Below are 17,753 nucleotides of genomic sequence, written 5' to 3'. Positions count from 1 at the left end.
AATCAATGCTTAATAAATATTTATTGAGGTAAATAACTCATTGGCTAGTGACTTACTTGTAAATTTCTTATAGGATATCATGAAATTTTGGGATCAGTGCAAATAGAAGAAATCATCAAGGCTGCATCATCACATCTTTTTTCTTTTAATTGAAAAAATTAGCTACATTTATTTTGATTGGCAGCAAATCAAAATGACCTCTCCTATGTCAAAAGAGAAGGATCACCATTAGTGTAAAAATGTGTTAATATGAAATTAATAATCAGAAGGAATTGATGTCATGTCTTTCATAAAAGCTGTGTTTTGATGGGAATATGGATGGGAAGTAGTACCCTATTTTATTTGTATTTATTTATTTTTATATATTTTATTATTATTTGTTATATATTTGTATATGTCTTTTTAATATGTGAGGGAAAATTAATTTTCAACTTAAACTAATGGTAATTTACTAATAAAAGAAGTATAAAGTATTTATTAGTTGAGCAACAAGAATTACTGTTAAGTTACTATGAAAAAGGACCTTCCTACCATTTATAAGACCCTGATTTATGCATTGCCATTACATGCAAACCTAAGAAATGGATCTTTGTTCATTATACATTATGATCTGTAAGGGGATAAGCATCCACAAAACCACAAATGAAAAATTGGTGATTACTTTATTTTAGGATAAATCTTGGAAAAAATTTAATAGTCTGAGGGCTGGGTATGTATAGGAATTGGCATTGCATGAAGATAATAAGTTTGTAGAAGTACACACTTATTATCATAAAATAATAAACATTATAAACTACTAAAAAATACAATTGTTTTACCATTAATTCCATAGATTAATTGATCTAGTTATTAAATCATTACCTAATAAAGGTACATTGGGGGTTTATAAGACCATTTGTTAATTAGCACTTTGTATGTACTGCTATTATATATTTCTGAAGTCACTCTTGTTTCCTTAAAGAGTTTAAATCTTTCTTCTGAAATTTTGCTTATGAATATACCTGTCAAAGTAAATATTTTCTTAGAGATGGTTCAGAGGGCAAGTGCATTCCACATGCCCAGGTAGTAGAATTAGAAACAAAAACAGATTTTTCTATTTCATATAATGAAGAGCACTGAAATGGAAATCAAGGCATCTTTTTTACTAACAAGTGCTGTGATGTTTTGAAATACCTTAATCTCATATATTTTCTAAGCTAGAAAATGCAGAGGTTGTATTACATTAGTATATCACAAAAAGTTCCTTTCAGGTCTCAAATCCTAGAATTCTAAGCCACTGTAATTCAGTTTTTGTGTCCACCTAAATGAAACAAGATCTATCTTCTTCAGTAGTGGATTTCCAGTGGACTTTAGCCATAACTAGAGAGAGAGAGCTGCTCATTATAAGGTTGGATGAAATTCTAACATTTAGATGCTATTTATGAGTTGCATAGAAAGGCTATTAGACACTTTGTAACTACATGGAGTAGATGACTTGATCATTTGAGAACAGGAGAAAACATATTTGGTTTGCAGCCATAAACTGAATTCTCAAAGACAAGAAAAGTTCCCATGTACGATCCTACATGCTATTATATGTGAACAGTTGGGAATTTCCTATCTTGAAATTCAATGAATGCAGAACTATCTCAGGATTTATGGAAATTCTTTAGCATAAGTTTATCTTTTATAATTAAATTTTATAATTAGAGTACTTATTTTGTTAAAATCCAGATAATACTTCATCCTTTCAAAATACAGGAAACTAGCAACAGTATCCCTTGAGCTCTCTTGAGTGTAGGATGGCATCAGGACAAAATGCCATCTGTTTCTCCTACAATGTTCTAAGAGCAGCACTATCTGGTTTGGTACAAGCAAAGTCATGAGGCTCAGGTTGCCTTCTTAAATTTATCTTTAATCGCTTTGAAGATAGAGAGGGAAAAAATGCTATCTCACCATGTCCTGTGAAGAAAAATACTTCAGAATAAGCCATTTCCTTCAATAATGAGATCAAATCAAACCTAGAAGAAATTTACCAATAATACAGCAAAAGTAAGGCTGGTGGTTACTTGCGTCATGGTCAATATAACCTTCAACTGCAGTAGTTAGAGGAAATAATTCTTCCCACATTGTAAGAGAAATTTTCCAGTTGCAGAGTTTTTTCAAATTGAAGAAACCTCTATTTTTATTTTTTAAATATAAATAGATTTAGTCAATGGAAAATTTCCTTTAAAGCGTTAATTCTAGTATGGAAACATTTTATGTGTTTGTGTGTATATACGTATATACATACATATATGTGACAACATGAAGTGTTTATTTTTTAAGAAAAAATGAGATATTTTGTCTATTTCCTCATTATAGGTACATAAGGGCAAAACAACTGTGTGTCTAGTCACTTGCTTCCCTTTTATGTTATACCCTGTCTACAGCAGAGCACAGGGAAGCCGGGTAGTAGCTTTGCTTGGCACTACCTTCCCATGGCCAGAAGTGTGGTGGCTAAAGGTATATTCTCTGGAGTCAAGGCTGTCTGAATTAAAATGCCAACTATATCCCTTTCCAGTGTAAAGTGTGGGCAAGCTATCTTCCCTTTTTGAGCCTCAGTGTCCTCATCCGTAAAAGTATGATCATAAAAGTATGGGTCTCTTAGTGTCTTTGCCAGGATTAAATTAGATAATCCATAGAAAGTGCTTACATTGAACCTGGTGCATGGCACACTCAGTACTTGTAGGAGTTGTTAGCCCTTGCCCAAAAGAGGGCATGGTCCCTGCTGAACAGTCCAAAGAACTGATAATGAAGATGTTAAAGCATGCTAGTGGATTAAAGTTTTACTCAGGAGAAATCAGAGGCCAAATATGTTTAAGGATGGAAGGAGAAAAAGCCTTGCAGTACGTCTCAATGTTACCACACCGGTGGTTACAAATTTGCCTACTTGTAGTTTGCATCAAGTCATTTTATGGAAGTGAACTCACTGATATCACATGATGACCTCAAGAGGGCAGAGGACACTGGTAAATATAAAAACGAAGTCTTGCAGTCCAATTCAACTGTTGTGTGCTCATTCTCTGTCCCACCCATTTCCCCATCATTTTTCCTACAGTGGAATTTCTGTTTGGTCACTTTCCATGGCTCCCCACTGACTTGATAAAATCCAAAGTCCTGGGCTTTTTGTTCATGAACCTGTACAATCTGGCCTCCATTATTTTCCCAGACAACTTCCACTATGCCCTTTTATAGCACACTGCAGTCCAACCAAACAGCACTGTTTGTATCTTCTCAAATATCTCATTTTCTCACTCTGAAGCTTTGCTCATGTCCTTTCCTTTGTGAGGACATACTTAGGCTTCAACGTCCAGCTCCTATGTCAACTCTCTCATGAAGTATTCCTTGCTCATGTCAGCAGGGTGGTTGTCTTTTATCTCATGAACTTTTGCCCAATTTATTATTGGTCCAGCAGCTTTCAGATTTTTAATTGGAGTCACAGTAATGCATTTTCTTGGCACACATTTCATGCAGACTCACACCCACCAACCACACTCACACACCTACACAAAAGCTTCATGAACAATACTTACCCACTTTATTTGCAATACCACTCTAATATTGTCTCTTTTTTTTTTAATGTGGCAAAAGTTCTGACTGCAATCCACTAAAGAGATTTAATTACCCTTTAATTGTATCACAATGTGCAGTTTGAAAAACACTGGTCTGTACGACCCATATAGAATATCCTATATTGTTTATTGTGCATAGGTGTTATGTTCCCTACCAGACTGAAAGTTACCCAAGGGTGATACTATGTAGTGCATCATAGAGTCTTTTACTGTGTCTAATCATGATTTTCATATAGATCATTTCCCAATAAGTATTGTGGAAGAAAAGAAGGACGGAAGGAAGGAAGAAAGGAAGGGAAGGAGAGAGAAGGAAAGGAAGTAAGGAAATGATCTCTGGAGATGTTGATTATGCTCAAAAATTAGGATTGTTGCTAATTAGGAAGTCAACAGACAGTCGAACTATTTACAGGTGAATTTTCTAGTCTAAGTGATATATTTAAGTAATTTCTTCAATTTCAATATAAGCTTAAAATTAGTGTTACATCATGAAATCTAGGAGTAAAAGAAAGATAGCTAGATCAAAATGGCTAAATGAGAAAACATAATCTCATACAGGCTGTGTCCTGCTCTCTGCTGAATTATTGGGGGGTGGGGCAGGGTTAGACCAAGGGTGTGAAGTGTACCTCCAAAGGTGAAAAAAACTTTTAACTTGATTTCCACAAAGGCTGTGAAAATGCAGTTCTGTCATTTGTATATGTGCTGAACACATCTCTATGTGCTGAATACATTAAGCAATTTCCATGTACTGTGTCCATAAACAAAGTCAGTGCCAAGAGCTAACACTTCCATACACCCAAGCCTATAAAGTAAAACAGGATTTACTCTATCCCATGACATCTGAGATATTGGTTTTCACTGACATGTCATATTATTGGTTTTTCTCAAATTCAAAGAGGAAATTTTGAATGTAATTTAAATTTGAGAAGTCATACTAATTACATATATTTACTGACATCCCCCATTTGACTAGGATTTGAACATAAGTCTTTGTTATACAAAGTCCATCTTCTTAACTAACATGCTATACTAGTACCATATACTCATATGCTCTATACGGACTAAGTAGCAATACAGAAAACAATGTTTTCCATAGATCTGAATACTTTTCCCAAACCCTTTGTAAACATTTTCTTCCTGTATTTTGATCTTTAACATGGCAGTGAATGTTCAGATATAAGACCAATAAAATATAGAATTAAAATATAGAAATGCTAATAAATTATTACAATTTTATGTGAAGCAAATCTTTTCATAGGACAATGAGAGTTAAGCCCTACATACTTCACTTTGAAAAAAATAATAATAAAGTGATGATTTTGACAACCTGCTTTTATAGAAGGCTTGTTCCCTCATATATTTCAATGAAAATTTTAAGAATTATTGTTAAAAAGAAATATATAATATGGAACACAATATATTACCTTCATTTCTGTGGCTTTTGTTGCCCAAATACTGTTATAATTTAGAGAGATAAGCAATTTGAAAATGCATATTTTTGGTGGCTCCATCACCAAAAATGTAAAAAGGTTGCAACTGTTGAATTTCTTTAAAGTTTACTGCATTTCTTTGGAATTTATCTTTATATACACAATATTGAAAATTTTATACTTTATACATAGTATATTATATGGAGAGAGAGAGTGGTTTATATCAAAAAGATAAATACTAATGACATTTTACTACTTAATAACTTTAATGTGCTATGAAAATATTTAGTAAAGCATCCATTGCCCAGAGAGTGCCCATTTAGTTATTTCATCTAGCAAGGTTAGTACAGTTGGCTTAAAAATATTGTTAAACTTCAAATTTATACATTTATTTCTTATTAGTTTTCTCAGATATTATATAGTTTCAGAACCACAGACTGTTCCTGCTAGCCACCTTGAAAATTCAGGCTATTGATGAGAAGCAGATGGAGTTAGTGAATGATACTGACCTAAGGATGAATTCATCACAACTAGAAAATTAGTTCCAAATCCATGCTCTAGTGACTGGGTTGGCAGAAGTATATATACTTTTTTTTTAAATATACTAGTCTATTGATTGTCAAAAGAAATGCAAAATGTGGCATTTCTCAAAGGAAGATATACAAATAGCCAACAGACACATGAAAAAATGCTCAACATCACTCAGCATTCAGGAAATGTAAATCCAGACCACTTTGAGATACCATCTCACTCCAGTCAGGATGGCTAATATCCAAAAGACTGAGAATGATAAATGCTGGAGAGGTTGCAGAAAAAAAGGAACTCTTGTACACTGATAGTGGGACTGCAATATGGTGCAGCCTTTACGGAAAATGGTATGGAGGTTCCTCAAACAATTACAGATAGATCTACCATATGAACCAGCTATTCCACTGCTGGGAATATACCCAGAAGAATGGAAATTATCATGCCAAAGGGATACCTGTGCTCCCATGTTTATTGCAGCACTATTTACAATAGCCAAGAGTTGGAACCAGCCCAAATGTCCATCATCAGATGAGTGAATAAGGAAAATGTGGTATATCTACACAATGGAATACTACTCTGCTATAAAAAAGAATGAAATACTACCATTTGCAACAACATGGATGGACTTAGAGAAAATTATATTAAATGAAACATATCAGGCACAAAAAGTGTGTTCTAACTTATTTGTGGGAGCTAAAAATAAATAAATAAATAAATAACCAAACAAAAAAATAAAGGGTAGGGGGGAAGAAGACACAACAATCACAACAATTCCTTGAACTTGTTCAGACAAGTGAACAGGTATGATGTGTGGGGGGAGAGAGGTAGAAAGAGGAATGGGTAACGGGTCACGAAAATCAACTACAACGTTTATTGAGAAGTTAAAATAAAATAAATAAATAAAATAAATGCAAAATGTTAATGCAGCTACGCTAACAAAATTTGCTTTTTTTCAGGTGTTACAAACACATTTTCTGTATCACCATCATCTATTCCTACAACAAAAACCTTTGTAACAACACCAAACACAACATCATTACCAATTCTTGTTACCAAAGCAACGTCTGAAACATCTCCTAAAGGTATGATTAACTCTTAGTAGAATTTATTTTAACTTTAACAAGCAAAATTAGAGTACCTATGTAATTTAATACAGGAAAATAATTCAGGATCTTATGTTTGAATGTTATGAAAGTCTGTGCTATTTCATTATTTTGAAATCCATGTGTTATTTTGGGTTGCTTGCAGAACCCTGAGTTCTCAGAGGGCTTCTTTGATGATATTCTTTTGGATAACTTCCTGTTTGAGAATGATTGTATTGTGAATGTTACATGCACAAAGTTTATTTTTAGAAAAGAAAAAAGTTACCATGTCCCAAGTCATAAAAATATCTTTCTAAATATCCAATAGATTTAATTTGTAGGTTTCAGTAGCAATATTATCATTATTGTTACTGAACTGAGTGACAACAGCTTTATCATGTTTTCTGGCTAGGTATTAAAGGGGATTACCTTATCATCCATAAAAATTTAAAAAGCCATTAGAATCATTCAGTTAAACTCAGCAGGTTATCAATCTAATGCATACCACATTTCCTGTCCTGCAATACACGTAAAATGAGGCATATCATTCAGGTGCCATAATCAATGGAGGAGAAAAATAGAAATGTTGGTTGATCCCTTATGGGCAGAAACTCTGGTTAGAAAGACCAGAACTCATAAACCTGATGAATGGATTACTGAAATTCCTACTGCTGTCTTTCTCACTTCTCCATTTTTCCCTTAATTTTCATTCTAAGACTAAACTCAAACACATGCAGAGGACCAATGAGGGCTAGTTCACTGGGCTTGAATGGGGTGGTGATTCTCAGAGATAAAAGATATCATGATCATTGTGCATTATTTCTGCAATTTTTGATTCTCAGATGAAACCAAACCAGTTTTCCTAGAACTTCTCTACCAAACCAGGAGAAAGCATTACACAATGAGGGCAGCAAAGGGGATTTTATTCCCCGAATACTGTGCAACGTATATTTCCAGTCAAGGGAAATTCTAAATGACATAATCAGAAAGGCAGGGCCCATGAAGCCTCCAGCCAACTCCTGCACACTGTATTTTTAATTTTATTTTTAAAAATTATATTAGTCTTGTGTTCCCAGGTTTCAAGCAGAGGCATCCTTGCATGTTTACAAAAATATATCTATTTGCTTGTCTCCCTCTCTCTTTCTGTCTGTGAATTACCAGCTGAGTCCTTGGCATAAAACTGTCACTTATTTGGTAATAATATCCCCCCAAAAGTACCACTACAGAGAAGGTAGGTGCTGACGTTGCATGCAGATCTAAAAGTTTGAAGTTCCACAATTTTTATGTTAACTGCTGCGAACTTACACTTTCTCAGTGAGTAGATTCCTAGCCTGGCGTATAAGGATCTTTGGTGAATACCACTGTCCAAATAATAACACAAACACTAACCACTATGTTAAGCAGCTATGAAAGGGCAGAAGTGAGGGTTCAGAAGAAATTCAGGCAGGATTGTAATTTGTGATACCAAGAATGCATTTTATCTTGCTGGCTCCGACAGGTTACTTCAGAACCTGTTCATGCAAAACATATGTAGGAGACCTTTCTGGCAACTTTACCATTGGTAGCTCCTGGAGTGGGACACTTAAGCACCCCTCTCTGAAGCAAGTGCATAGAACACTTGAGCTTATATGTACACACCTGCACGCATGTTCCTTTAATTCCTTTTTTTCTGGACACTTTCACTGATTTATATTACCCAGTTAATAGAAATTATAAACTCTGGTCTGTGTTCTTCAAAAGCGATCCAGATGAATTTTAAATTATTCACATTCAATTGTAAAAATTGTAATAGGCCAGAGAAGTTTTACTTTTTATTAATTTTTATTATAAAAATGTTCACATACATCCAAAAGTAGAGATTACTGTACTTAATTTCAATATATTCATCTCCCAAAATCAATATTTGTCTAGTCTTTACATTTGCTTCCTTTTTTGTTTTTTCTCCTTCCTTTTTTTTCTTTTCTTTTCTTTTCTCTCTTTCTTTTTATTTGTTTGTCAAAGTATTTTGGAAGGAGTCCCAACTTCATACCATTTTACCTCTACACACTAATTTTGCATCTCAAAAAACATGGGCATTTAATGACATTATCAAACTCATCAAATTAATAATAATTCTGTAATATCATCTAATATCCATTTAGAGAAGTTTTAGAGTTTGCATCTAGTAACCATGAATATAGCAGTGGGAGGAGGTTTAAGGGAAGGAAGTGAATCCCTTCTGGGGTCTCTTGTGAGACCAGCTGAGAGAGTGAGCTGGAAGGGAGACATGGCACCAAAGGTATGCCCTGATGTCCACAGCTGCTTGGGTCCAGTATGAGAAACAGAAAGTTGGACATGGTGGTAGGGCTGAATGGAGCTGTCAGGCAGTTGGGGGAGAGGGATGGTCTATTGTGCTTATAAAAGAAAGGAAGGAAAACATTGGAGGAGGCAGACAGAGAAAGGAACTCCTTTTTGTCCAGCTTACTTGATCACCATTTGTGTATTAAGGGTGTAGGTGAGTTGGACTACGTATACTGGATATTATGCCCATGATCCTAAAGACAACATAACTAATACACGGTAATGAAGACAATGGAAAATTTGTCTCAAGTTCTCATGCTCTAATTAGAGCATCAGTATACTTGGATTCCTAATTTCAGGCCTGTGAGGGGTTTAAATTTGGAGGAGTTTTATACATTGTCTCATTCTCCAAACTAACGATTTAAAAATTATACAATAATACCCCAAAAACTTATCTATAGTGAAGCAGTTCTTTATTCTCCGTTCCTCATGGCCAGTTTGGCTCTCTTAGCCATAATAAAGTATTTACTAAAAAAAAACATGAGGAAGCTTCTTTATTTTCATTTTAAGGCTTCCCAATCAGATATTTTTTGTTTAAAGGTGAAAAACAGTTGGTTTAATAGTGCCTATGTCTATCTAAAGCATATAAATTTTCTTTTTCTTGCCAATGGCAGAAATTCTATCATCAAAAAAGTGGAAATTGTGCAACTGAGATTAGAATTCTTCTTGCAGCAACATAGTAACAGTGACAGAAGTGATTGATAGAGCTTTGCCCAGAGCAGGGCTTGCTTTCAGAAATTTACCAAATTAGAGAGATGGGACTTGACCTTTTGCTAGATATACATCAAGAACACTGCACACGATGTGCAGAGGCCAAATGGCCAGAGTTAAAAATCAACATTTGGCAGACATTGCATATCACCATCATAAAATGAATTTCTAGGATATGGACTTGAAATTTTACTTTAAAAATGTGTATATTCTTCAGCTTGATTTTACACACATTTAATAGTTCTTTTTAATGAGTTGGATTATAATTCAGGAATAAAAATTTCTCAGCACTGATACTAAAAATTCCTGATACTAAATAGATATTCAATTTCAATTGAGGTCAGTAGAAGAACCAGATATTTTGGCCATCTATCTCACATATGCTAGATATGGCAATGTCTAGTTTCACATCCTCCCTGTAGAAACTGACTAGATAAAACTATAAATAACATACATTCTAAAAGCATTCTTGTAATTTTATTGTATGATTGGTTGGAAAAAATGGGTTTGGGTACCTTATTTTTCTCCATACTCTTCCTCTTTGTATCCATTGTCTTTCCATTCCTTGTTAAGTTTGAATTTTGAAAATTGACTACCTGGGATATCTTTGTTTATGATTTTCTTGTTCCTCCTTTTCATAGAACTTTGAAGTAGTAAGGTTAAAATTTTGCTTTTAGTTTATCCTCACAAAGTATGAAATGTTGACAAATTAGACATTTTCTTGAAATACTTGTCACCCAAATGGAATTTAACACAGTTCTCATTTGGGAAAATGTTATGAATTCTAGTTCACTGAACAATTTTACAGAGAGTAGAATTATGATATTCTAATGATGTAATCTTCTATAAACATTTGTTGACTCAAAATGATGTAATATCCTTAAAGTCTAGTTTCACAGAGAATGCTATAGTATTCTCTTTAAGTTTATATTAACTTCAATCTATTTCTCTAATTAACTACTTGAAAGTATTTAATCATTTTTGCTCATAAAATTAACAGAAAACACACTTATCATTAGTTATTGCAACATTTTACTCTTACAATAATAAATATGCATTTATAGTTCAGAATTTTAACATATCTAGCACATTAGGAGGATTTCACTATAGCTTATATGTAGAATGCTTACTTGTGTTTGAAAGTGAATGTTCATACATTAACAATAAATATAAAATAGTGTCTCTGTTCTCACCATCCCCCCCCAAAAAAATACTATTTGAGGTGATAGATAGGTTAATTAGATTGGTTGTAGTAATAATTTCATGAAGTATGCATATGTCAAAACATCATATTGTACACTTCAAATATGTAAAATTTTTATTTGTCAATTGTAACTCACTAAAGCTAGAAAAAGTAACATTAAAAAAAATAAAATAACTTGTGTCCCATTTATGTTATAGCTATTTTTACACAGATTATGTATAATGATCATCAACATGATCATAAGATCACTGTTCACTCACAAATTTAGGAGCAGCAGAAATGCTTAGATCTTCAGTTTTGCAAAGCCCAAGGCTGAAACTGAAGCCACATGAAAAATTCTGACTGAATACTGAGTCCAAATATCCACTTTGTTACATTTCTTCCCCTTATCAAACATAAAGTCAGGATAGGTATAAAAGAAAAAGGTCAAGGCTTTGAAAACTCAAAGACTGCACACACTTGAAACTTCCTGCATTTATGTTCATTATTATCATTTTATATGTCCTAATTGATCTTTATGTTTTGAATTTTCAAGCAATATATGAGATATATGCCAGTGAAAAGTAATGGGAAAGTGATCTTAAAAATTTAATTCAGCCTGTTATTGGTACCAATAATCCCATGAATAGTGATGAAGTGAAAACAAAAGCATCATGTCTGGCTAGAGGGGACATCCTTACCTATGAAATGCTGGCATCATGTGAGTGAGCAATGCAAAATCTCAAACATAGCTTTTAGGAATAAGGTTTCCTTTGTTTGATTCTTCTTTTGAAATACAACCACATGAGAGTCCTAAAGTCATAAGTGCTTAGGTGCTGTCCATATTACAATATAATTCACAGAATCTGCCTATGACGGCCACTTTCCATTGCTATAATAATCTGTATCCCCTAATCAGCAGCGAGGACAGATGAATAAGCATTAGACAAAATTTTCACTGCCTCCTTGAAAGTTTGTCCTCAGTAATCTTCCACAGCTCTTATTTTCCTCTTGTGATTCCTTACATATACTCTGATGTACAGCTCCAGCCAACTTATCCTTTAAAATCTTCCTCTGGACTAGGGTTTTAAAGCATTAGATTAACTGTGCAGAGCCAAATTTAGCATGCATACATATAAGAACTAAGTTTTTACATATGTTACATAGTGAATATGAGACCTGCGATCTAATCACAAAAGGACATTCGAAAGTGTTTTAAGAAGGGAATGCTGATATTACAGAGAGTAGGTATCTAATGAGTCACGTCAACTACTTCAGGCAGTTCTTTATCCCTTCATTGATCGTCATGTCCTGCATGAGTACCCCCTTATTTGAAACAACCTTTCCTAAATGCCTACTATATGCCAGGAATTATTCTTTAGTATAAAAAGATGACAAAGATTTGGCTACTGCCCTCGAGAGTCTGAGAGGGGACCTGGCATGTAGTAGGAACCCAAAGTACATTTTATGAATGAACAAAGTAATTACAGGAGTTTACGAGTTTCTTTATGATTTATGTATTTTGAAAATTTCAATGCCATAACTAAATCAACAAAATGAAAAGTGATTCTAAAGAAAGGGCATGATATTCTTAGGTTGCATTGACTAAGTCATTTTTCCCACAGAAAAAAATAAAATGATTTTAAATTATTAGTGTTTAGAGTTTTTTGCAATAACTTTTTGCATCTTTAAAGATACCTAGGTAACAATCGACAGTGGAAATTTAGTTTGGGGGCCTTTCCTACAAAACTATGTTTGTTTTTTTTTTTTTTTAAATCAGCCCCCAAGCATTCAATACTTACTTTTCTCTTTGGACAAAAGGTGCTAAAAAATGGAAAAACTAAAGATGGACAAAGGCTTACCAATACTTCTGCAGAGAGATTCCAGTCAACCTCCAGATATGATTTATTTCTATTTATCCCTTGGCAGGTGAGATGAGATTATGATTAATAATAATGTCATCTATCTTATCAAACTAGGAACAGCCAACAGCAAATTATTAGAAACATCTCTAACGCCAACAACTCCTGCGTTAACAACTGCTAAAGGTGAAGGTGAGTAGTGATTCATTTTGCCACCATTTTGTTAAATATATAATTCACACACCATAATGGTGACCTTTTAAAGCATACAATTCAGTGGTTTTTAGTATGTTCATAAGATTGTGCAACCATCACCGCTATCTAATTCCAGAATATTTTCATCTCCCCCCAAGGAAACCTTGTATCCATTACCAATCACTCCCCTTCTCCCTCTTTCTCCAGCCTCTGATAATCACTAACCTACTTTCTGCCTCTAAAAATTTGCCTATTCTGTACATTTCATGTAAATTAAATCATACAATACATGACCTTTTCTGTCTGGCTTCTTTCACTTAGCATAATGTTCTCAGGTTCATCTGTGTTGTAGCATGAATCTGTAGTTCATTTTTTATGACTTTAATATTTCATTGTATAGATATACTACATTTTCTTTATGTATTAGATTATGGACTTTTGTTGATAATAAATAATGCTGCTGTAAACATTTGTGTACAAGTTTTTTGTGTGCCTACATGTTTGTCATTTCTCTTGAGTATGTATGCTGGAGTGGAATTGCTGAGTTATATGGTAACTGTGTTTAACATTTTGAGGAAATGGCTGGCTGGTTAGCTCATTTGGTTAGAGCATGGTGTTGGTAACACCAAGGTTAAAGTCCCCATGTGGGCCAGCAGCCAAAAAAAAAAAAAAAGGTAACATTTTGAGGAACTGATTTCCAAAGTAGCTATACTGTATTACATTCCTACCAGCAATGTATGAGAGTTCCAATATCTTCATATTCTAGCCAATACTTGTTGTCTGTCTTTTTCATTATATTCATCCTAGTGGGTATGAAGTGGTAGCTCTTTTTTGATTTTGATTTACATTTCCCTAATGACGAATGATGTTGAACATATTTCATGTGCTTGTTATCCATTCATATATTTTCTCTGAATAAATGTCTTTTCAAATTTTTGCCCATTTAAAAAAATTGGGCTACTTGTCTTCTTGTTGAGTTGCAAGAGTTCTTTATATATTAGAGACTAGATACTTATCTGATAGATAATCTGCAAATATTTTCTTCCATTCTATAGATTGTCTTCTTATTTCCTTGACAGTATCCTTTGACGCATCACTTTTGTATTAGTTTCTTAGTCAAACCTAAGAAATCATTGCCTAATTCAAGGTCACAAAGATTTATAACAATATTGTTTTCTTCTAAGAGTTCCATAGTTTTAGCTCTTACATTTAAGGTTAATTTTTGCATATAGTGTGAGGTAGACATCCAACTGCTTTCTTTTGCATGTAGATATCCAGTTTCCTAGCACCATTTGTTGAAAAGATTATTCTTTTCCCATTTGAATCACCTTGCACCCTTGATGAACATCAATTGACTATAAATGTATGTTTTTTTTTTTTTTCTGGACTCCTAAATCTACTCCATTTATCTGTATGTCTATCATTATGCCAGATTCTTGATTAATATAGCTTTGTATTAAGTTTTGAAAACAGAATATGTGTATCCTCCAACTTTTTTTTTCTTTTTCTAGATTATTTGGCTATTCTGGGTCACTTAAATTTCAGTATGAATTTTATGATCAACTTTTCAATGTCTGCAAAAAGCCACCTGGGATTGTGATAGGGATTGCATTGGATCTGTAGATCAATTTGGGGAGTATTTTCGCCTTAAAAATCTTAAGTCTTCCAATCCATGGGCACAGGATGTCTTTTCATTTACCAAAGTCATCTTTAATTTTTTTTGATCATGTTTATAGTTTTCCATGTACAAGACTCACACTTCTTTTGTTTAATTTATTCCTAATGTTTTTATAAGTGGAATCATTTTTCTTAATTTCAGTTTTGGGTTGTTCATTGCTACTGCATAGAAATACAGTTTATTTTTATATATTGATATTATATCCTGCTACATTGATAAACTTGTTTAATGATTCTAATTCATGTGTGTGTGTGTGTGTTTCTTAGGATTTTCTATATACAAGATCAAGCCATCTGCAAATAGAGATAGTGTTACTTCTTCCTTTTAAGTGTGAATGCCTGTTTTATTTTATTTTATTTTATTTTATTTATTTTATTTTTGCCTAATTGCCCAGGTTAGAACCTCCAATACAATATTAAATAGAAGTGGTGAGAGGGGACATCCTTGTCTTGTTCCTAATTATAAGGAAAAGCAGTCAGTCTTTCACCAATAAGTATAATGTTAGCTATGAATTTTTCACAGATGCTGTCTTAGTTCATTTTCTACTATAACAGAATACTACAGACTGGGTCATTTATAAAAAACAGAAGTTTATTTGGCTCATGGTTCTGGAGTCTGGGAAGTCTAAGAACATGGTGCTTGCATCTGGCAAGGGCCTTCATGCTGTGTTATCTTATGGTGGAAGGGCAAGTGAACATGCCAGACCAAGAAACAAGATGCGGGCCAAACTTATCCTTTTATCAGGAGCCCATTCCCACAATAATAACATTAATCCATTCATAAAGGCAGAGTTCTCATGACCTAATCACCTCTTAACGGCTCCACCTCCCAATACCATTAAATCGGCAATTACACGTCAACATGAGTTTTTGAGGTGACATTTAAATCACAGAAATCCCCTTTATCATGATGAGGAAGTTCCTTTCTATTACTAGTTTGTTGAATGTTTTTATCATGCAATACCTTTTCTTAGTACATTGAGATTATCATGTGGTTATTATCCTTTATTTTATTAATATGGAGTTGATATTGATTTCTGTATATTGAACCAACCTTGCATTCCTGAGATAAATCCAACTTGGTCGTGAATAATTCTTTTTATATGGGGCTAGATTTATTTGTATTATTTTGTTAAGGATTTTTGTGTCTATATTTATTAGAGATGTAAGTTTGTAGTTCTCTTTTCTTGTGCTATCTTTGTCTGGTTTTTGGTATCAGGGTAACTAGCTAATAGAATGATTTGGATGTGTTCTCTCCTCCACTAATTATTGGTAAAGTTTGTGGTGATTGGTGATAATTGTTCTTTAAATTTTGGTGGAATTTATGAGTGAAGCCATCTATTCCTGGGCTTTTCTTTTTGGAAAGTTTTTTTAAAAACTTATTATTACTAACAATCTCTTTACTTGTTACAGCTCTATTAGATTTTCCATTCCTTCTTGCCTCAGTTTTCATAGTTGGTGATTTTCTAGGAATTTGTTCCTTTCATCTAGGTTATCTAATTTGTTGGCATACAATTATTTATAGAATTACCTTAGAACCCTTCTTATTTCTGTAAGTTTAGTAGTAATAAGTCCTCTTTCATTCATGATTATGGTAATTTGAGTCCTCTCTCCTTTTTTCTTTCTTAGTTAACTAAAGGTCTGTCAATTTTGTTGATCTTTTCAAAGAACCAACTTTTGATTTTATTGTTTTCTCTATTGTCTTTCTATTCTCTATTTTCTTTCTTTCTTCTTTAATCCTTAGTATTTCTTTTCTCCTTCTTGCTCTGGATTTAGTTTTCTCTTCTTCTAGTTTCTTAGTTGACAGATTAGGACTTTGATTTGATAACTTTCTTCTTTTTTAATATAGGTATTAACTCCTATAAATTTCCCTCAGTGTTGCTTTCTCTGCAATTCATAAATTTTGATGTGTTGTGTTTCCAAGTTCATTTGTCTCAGAATATTTTCTAATACTTCATGTGATTTATTCCTTGACCCATTGGTTATTGAGGAGTGTATTACTCAATTGGCACATATTCATGAATTTATTTCCACAATGTTTTAAAAAAATTATTCTTTTCATTTTAATGTATTTACTACCTGTCAGATGTTACCTTGTTTAATCATCCAATCTTAAAATTAAATTAAATTACATTTTAAAAATGGTATGAAGACTATTTTAAAGCATATTGTACATCCTTGCCACATTAAGAAAAGCATAACAAACTTGATCTGCAAGTGACCTGCAATTTGTTCGAAAGCACTATTTTTTCAATAGTGCATTTGGTACTCATTTTAAGGGACGTATTATCATATTGAAAAGATTGTTTAAAATTATTTACATATTATTATCTAAAGACAAAAATCTGAATTTCAGAGAAATTAACATAATAACAAGAAAAAGCAAAAAATTTATAATAATAATTTGGAATTTGAAACCTGGTTCTTTGACTTTGAATTTTTTTCTTATTATTTAACTAATTCAAAATTAACTATTTTTTTAATGGGTCAGTATTATTACTACATTTGGTTATTATATAGTGAGCTCCTTAGATATAAACAAGGCTTATAGGGCATTTTTTTTTCTTTCTGCACAAAATAGTCACCAAATTCTGTAATTTTTTGCTTTTCTTTTCTGTTTTTAGTGTATGCTCTTGTTCTGCTTTCAGGCTGTCACTTTGGTTAGATTGCCAGCCTGCTGTGGCTGGTTATTTCTCTTAAGTTGCTACTTTATTTTAAGTGGGATACACACACACACATGCTCGTGCACACACACACACACACACCAAACTTGTTAGCACTGTATCTAGAAAAGAGTAAATAAGTCTAGGTGAAAACCCTTATTCTTGAGCATAGTGTAGGAATATTAACACATGAACTTCACAATAGATCTTGTTATTTCTGCCAGCTGTGATGTTCTTCATCTTACTTTGAGTGTGGATAGGCAAGGTTACTATTTAGGAGCCTCACTATTAAGTAAAGCAATTGTTGTCTAATTTTTTTTTTTTTAATCTGCAGAAACAGTTCTTCAAAAAATATTATAAGGAAATTTGAAATGCCAATATTTCAAACAATTTGGAGTTTAACTGCTGTTATTAATCTGTTTGTGTTTCTTATAACATAAATATCTGAAACTAAATGATTTATAAAGAAAACAAAATTTATTGTTTAAAATT

At 33.1% G+C, this 17,753-nt stretch overlaps 1 protein-coding gene across 2 annotated transcripts in view; it reads left to right on the top strand.

Annotated features, from left to right (window-relative positions):
- Positions 1-17,753, top strand: part of EMCN (endomucin) — a 109,240-nt gene that overhangs the window by 29,150 nt on the left and 62,337 nt on the right. For both annotated transcript variants that reach the window (XM_063108499.1, XM_063108498.1), the window contains exons 2-3: positions 6,505-6,630; positions 12,844-12,918. In XM_063108499.1, the coding sequence (XP_062964569.1) occupies positions 6,505-6,630; positions 12,844-12,918 (201 nt within the window). The remainder of the gene's footprint in view (positions 1-6,504; positions 6,631-12,843; positions 12,919-17,753) is intronic.

Source organism: Cynocephalus volans, chromosome 9, assembly GCF_027409185.1.
Source record: "Cynocephalus volans isolate mCynVol1 chromosome 9, mCynVol1.pri, whole genome shotgun sequence".
Lineage (NCBI taxonomy): Eukaryota > Metazoa > Chordata > Mammalia > Dermoptera > Cynocephalidae > Cynocephalus > Cynocephalus volans.
Note: the sequence above shows the minus strand (reverse complement) of the source record. Positions and strands in the feature narration are given on the sequence as shown.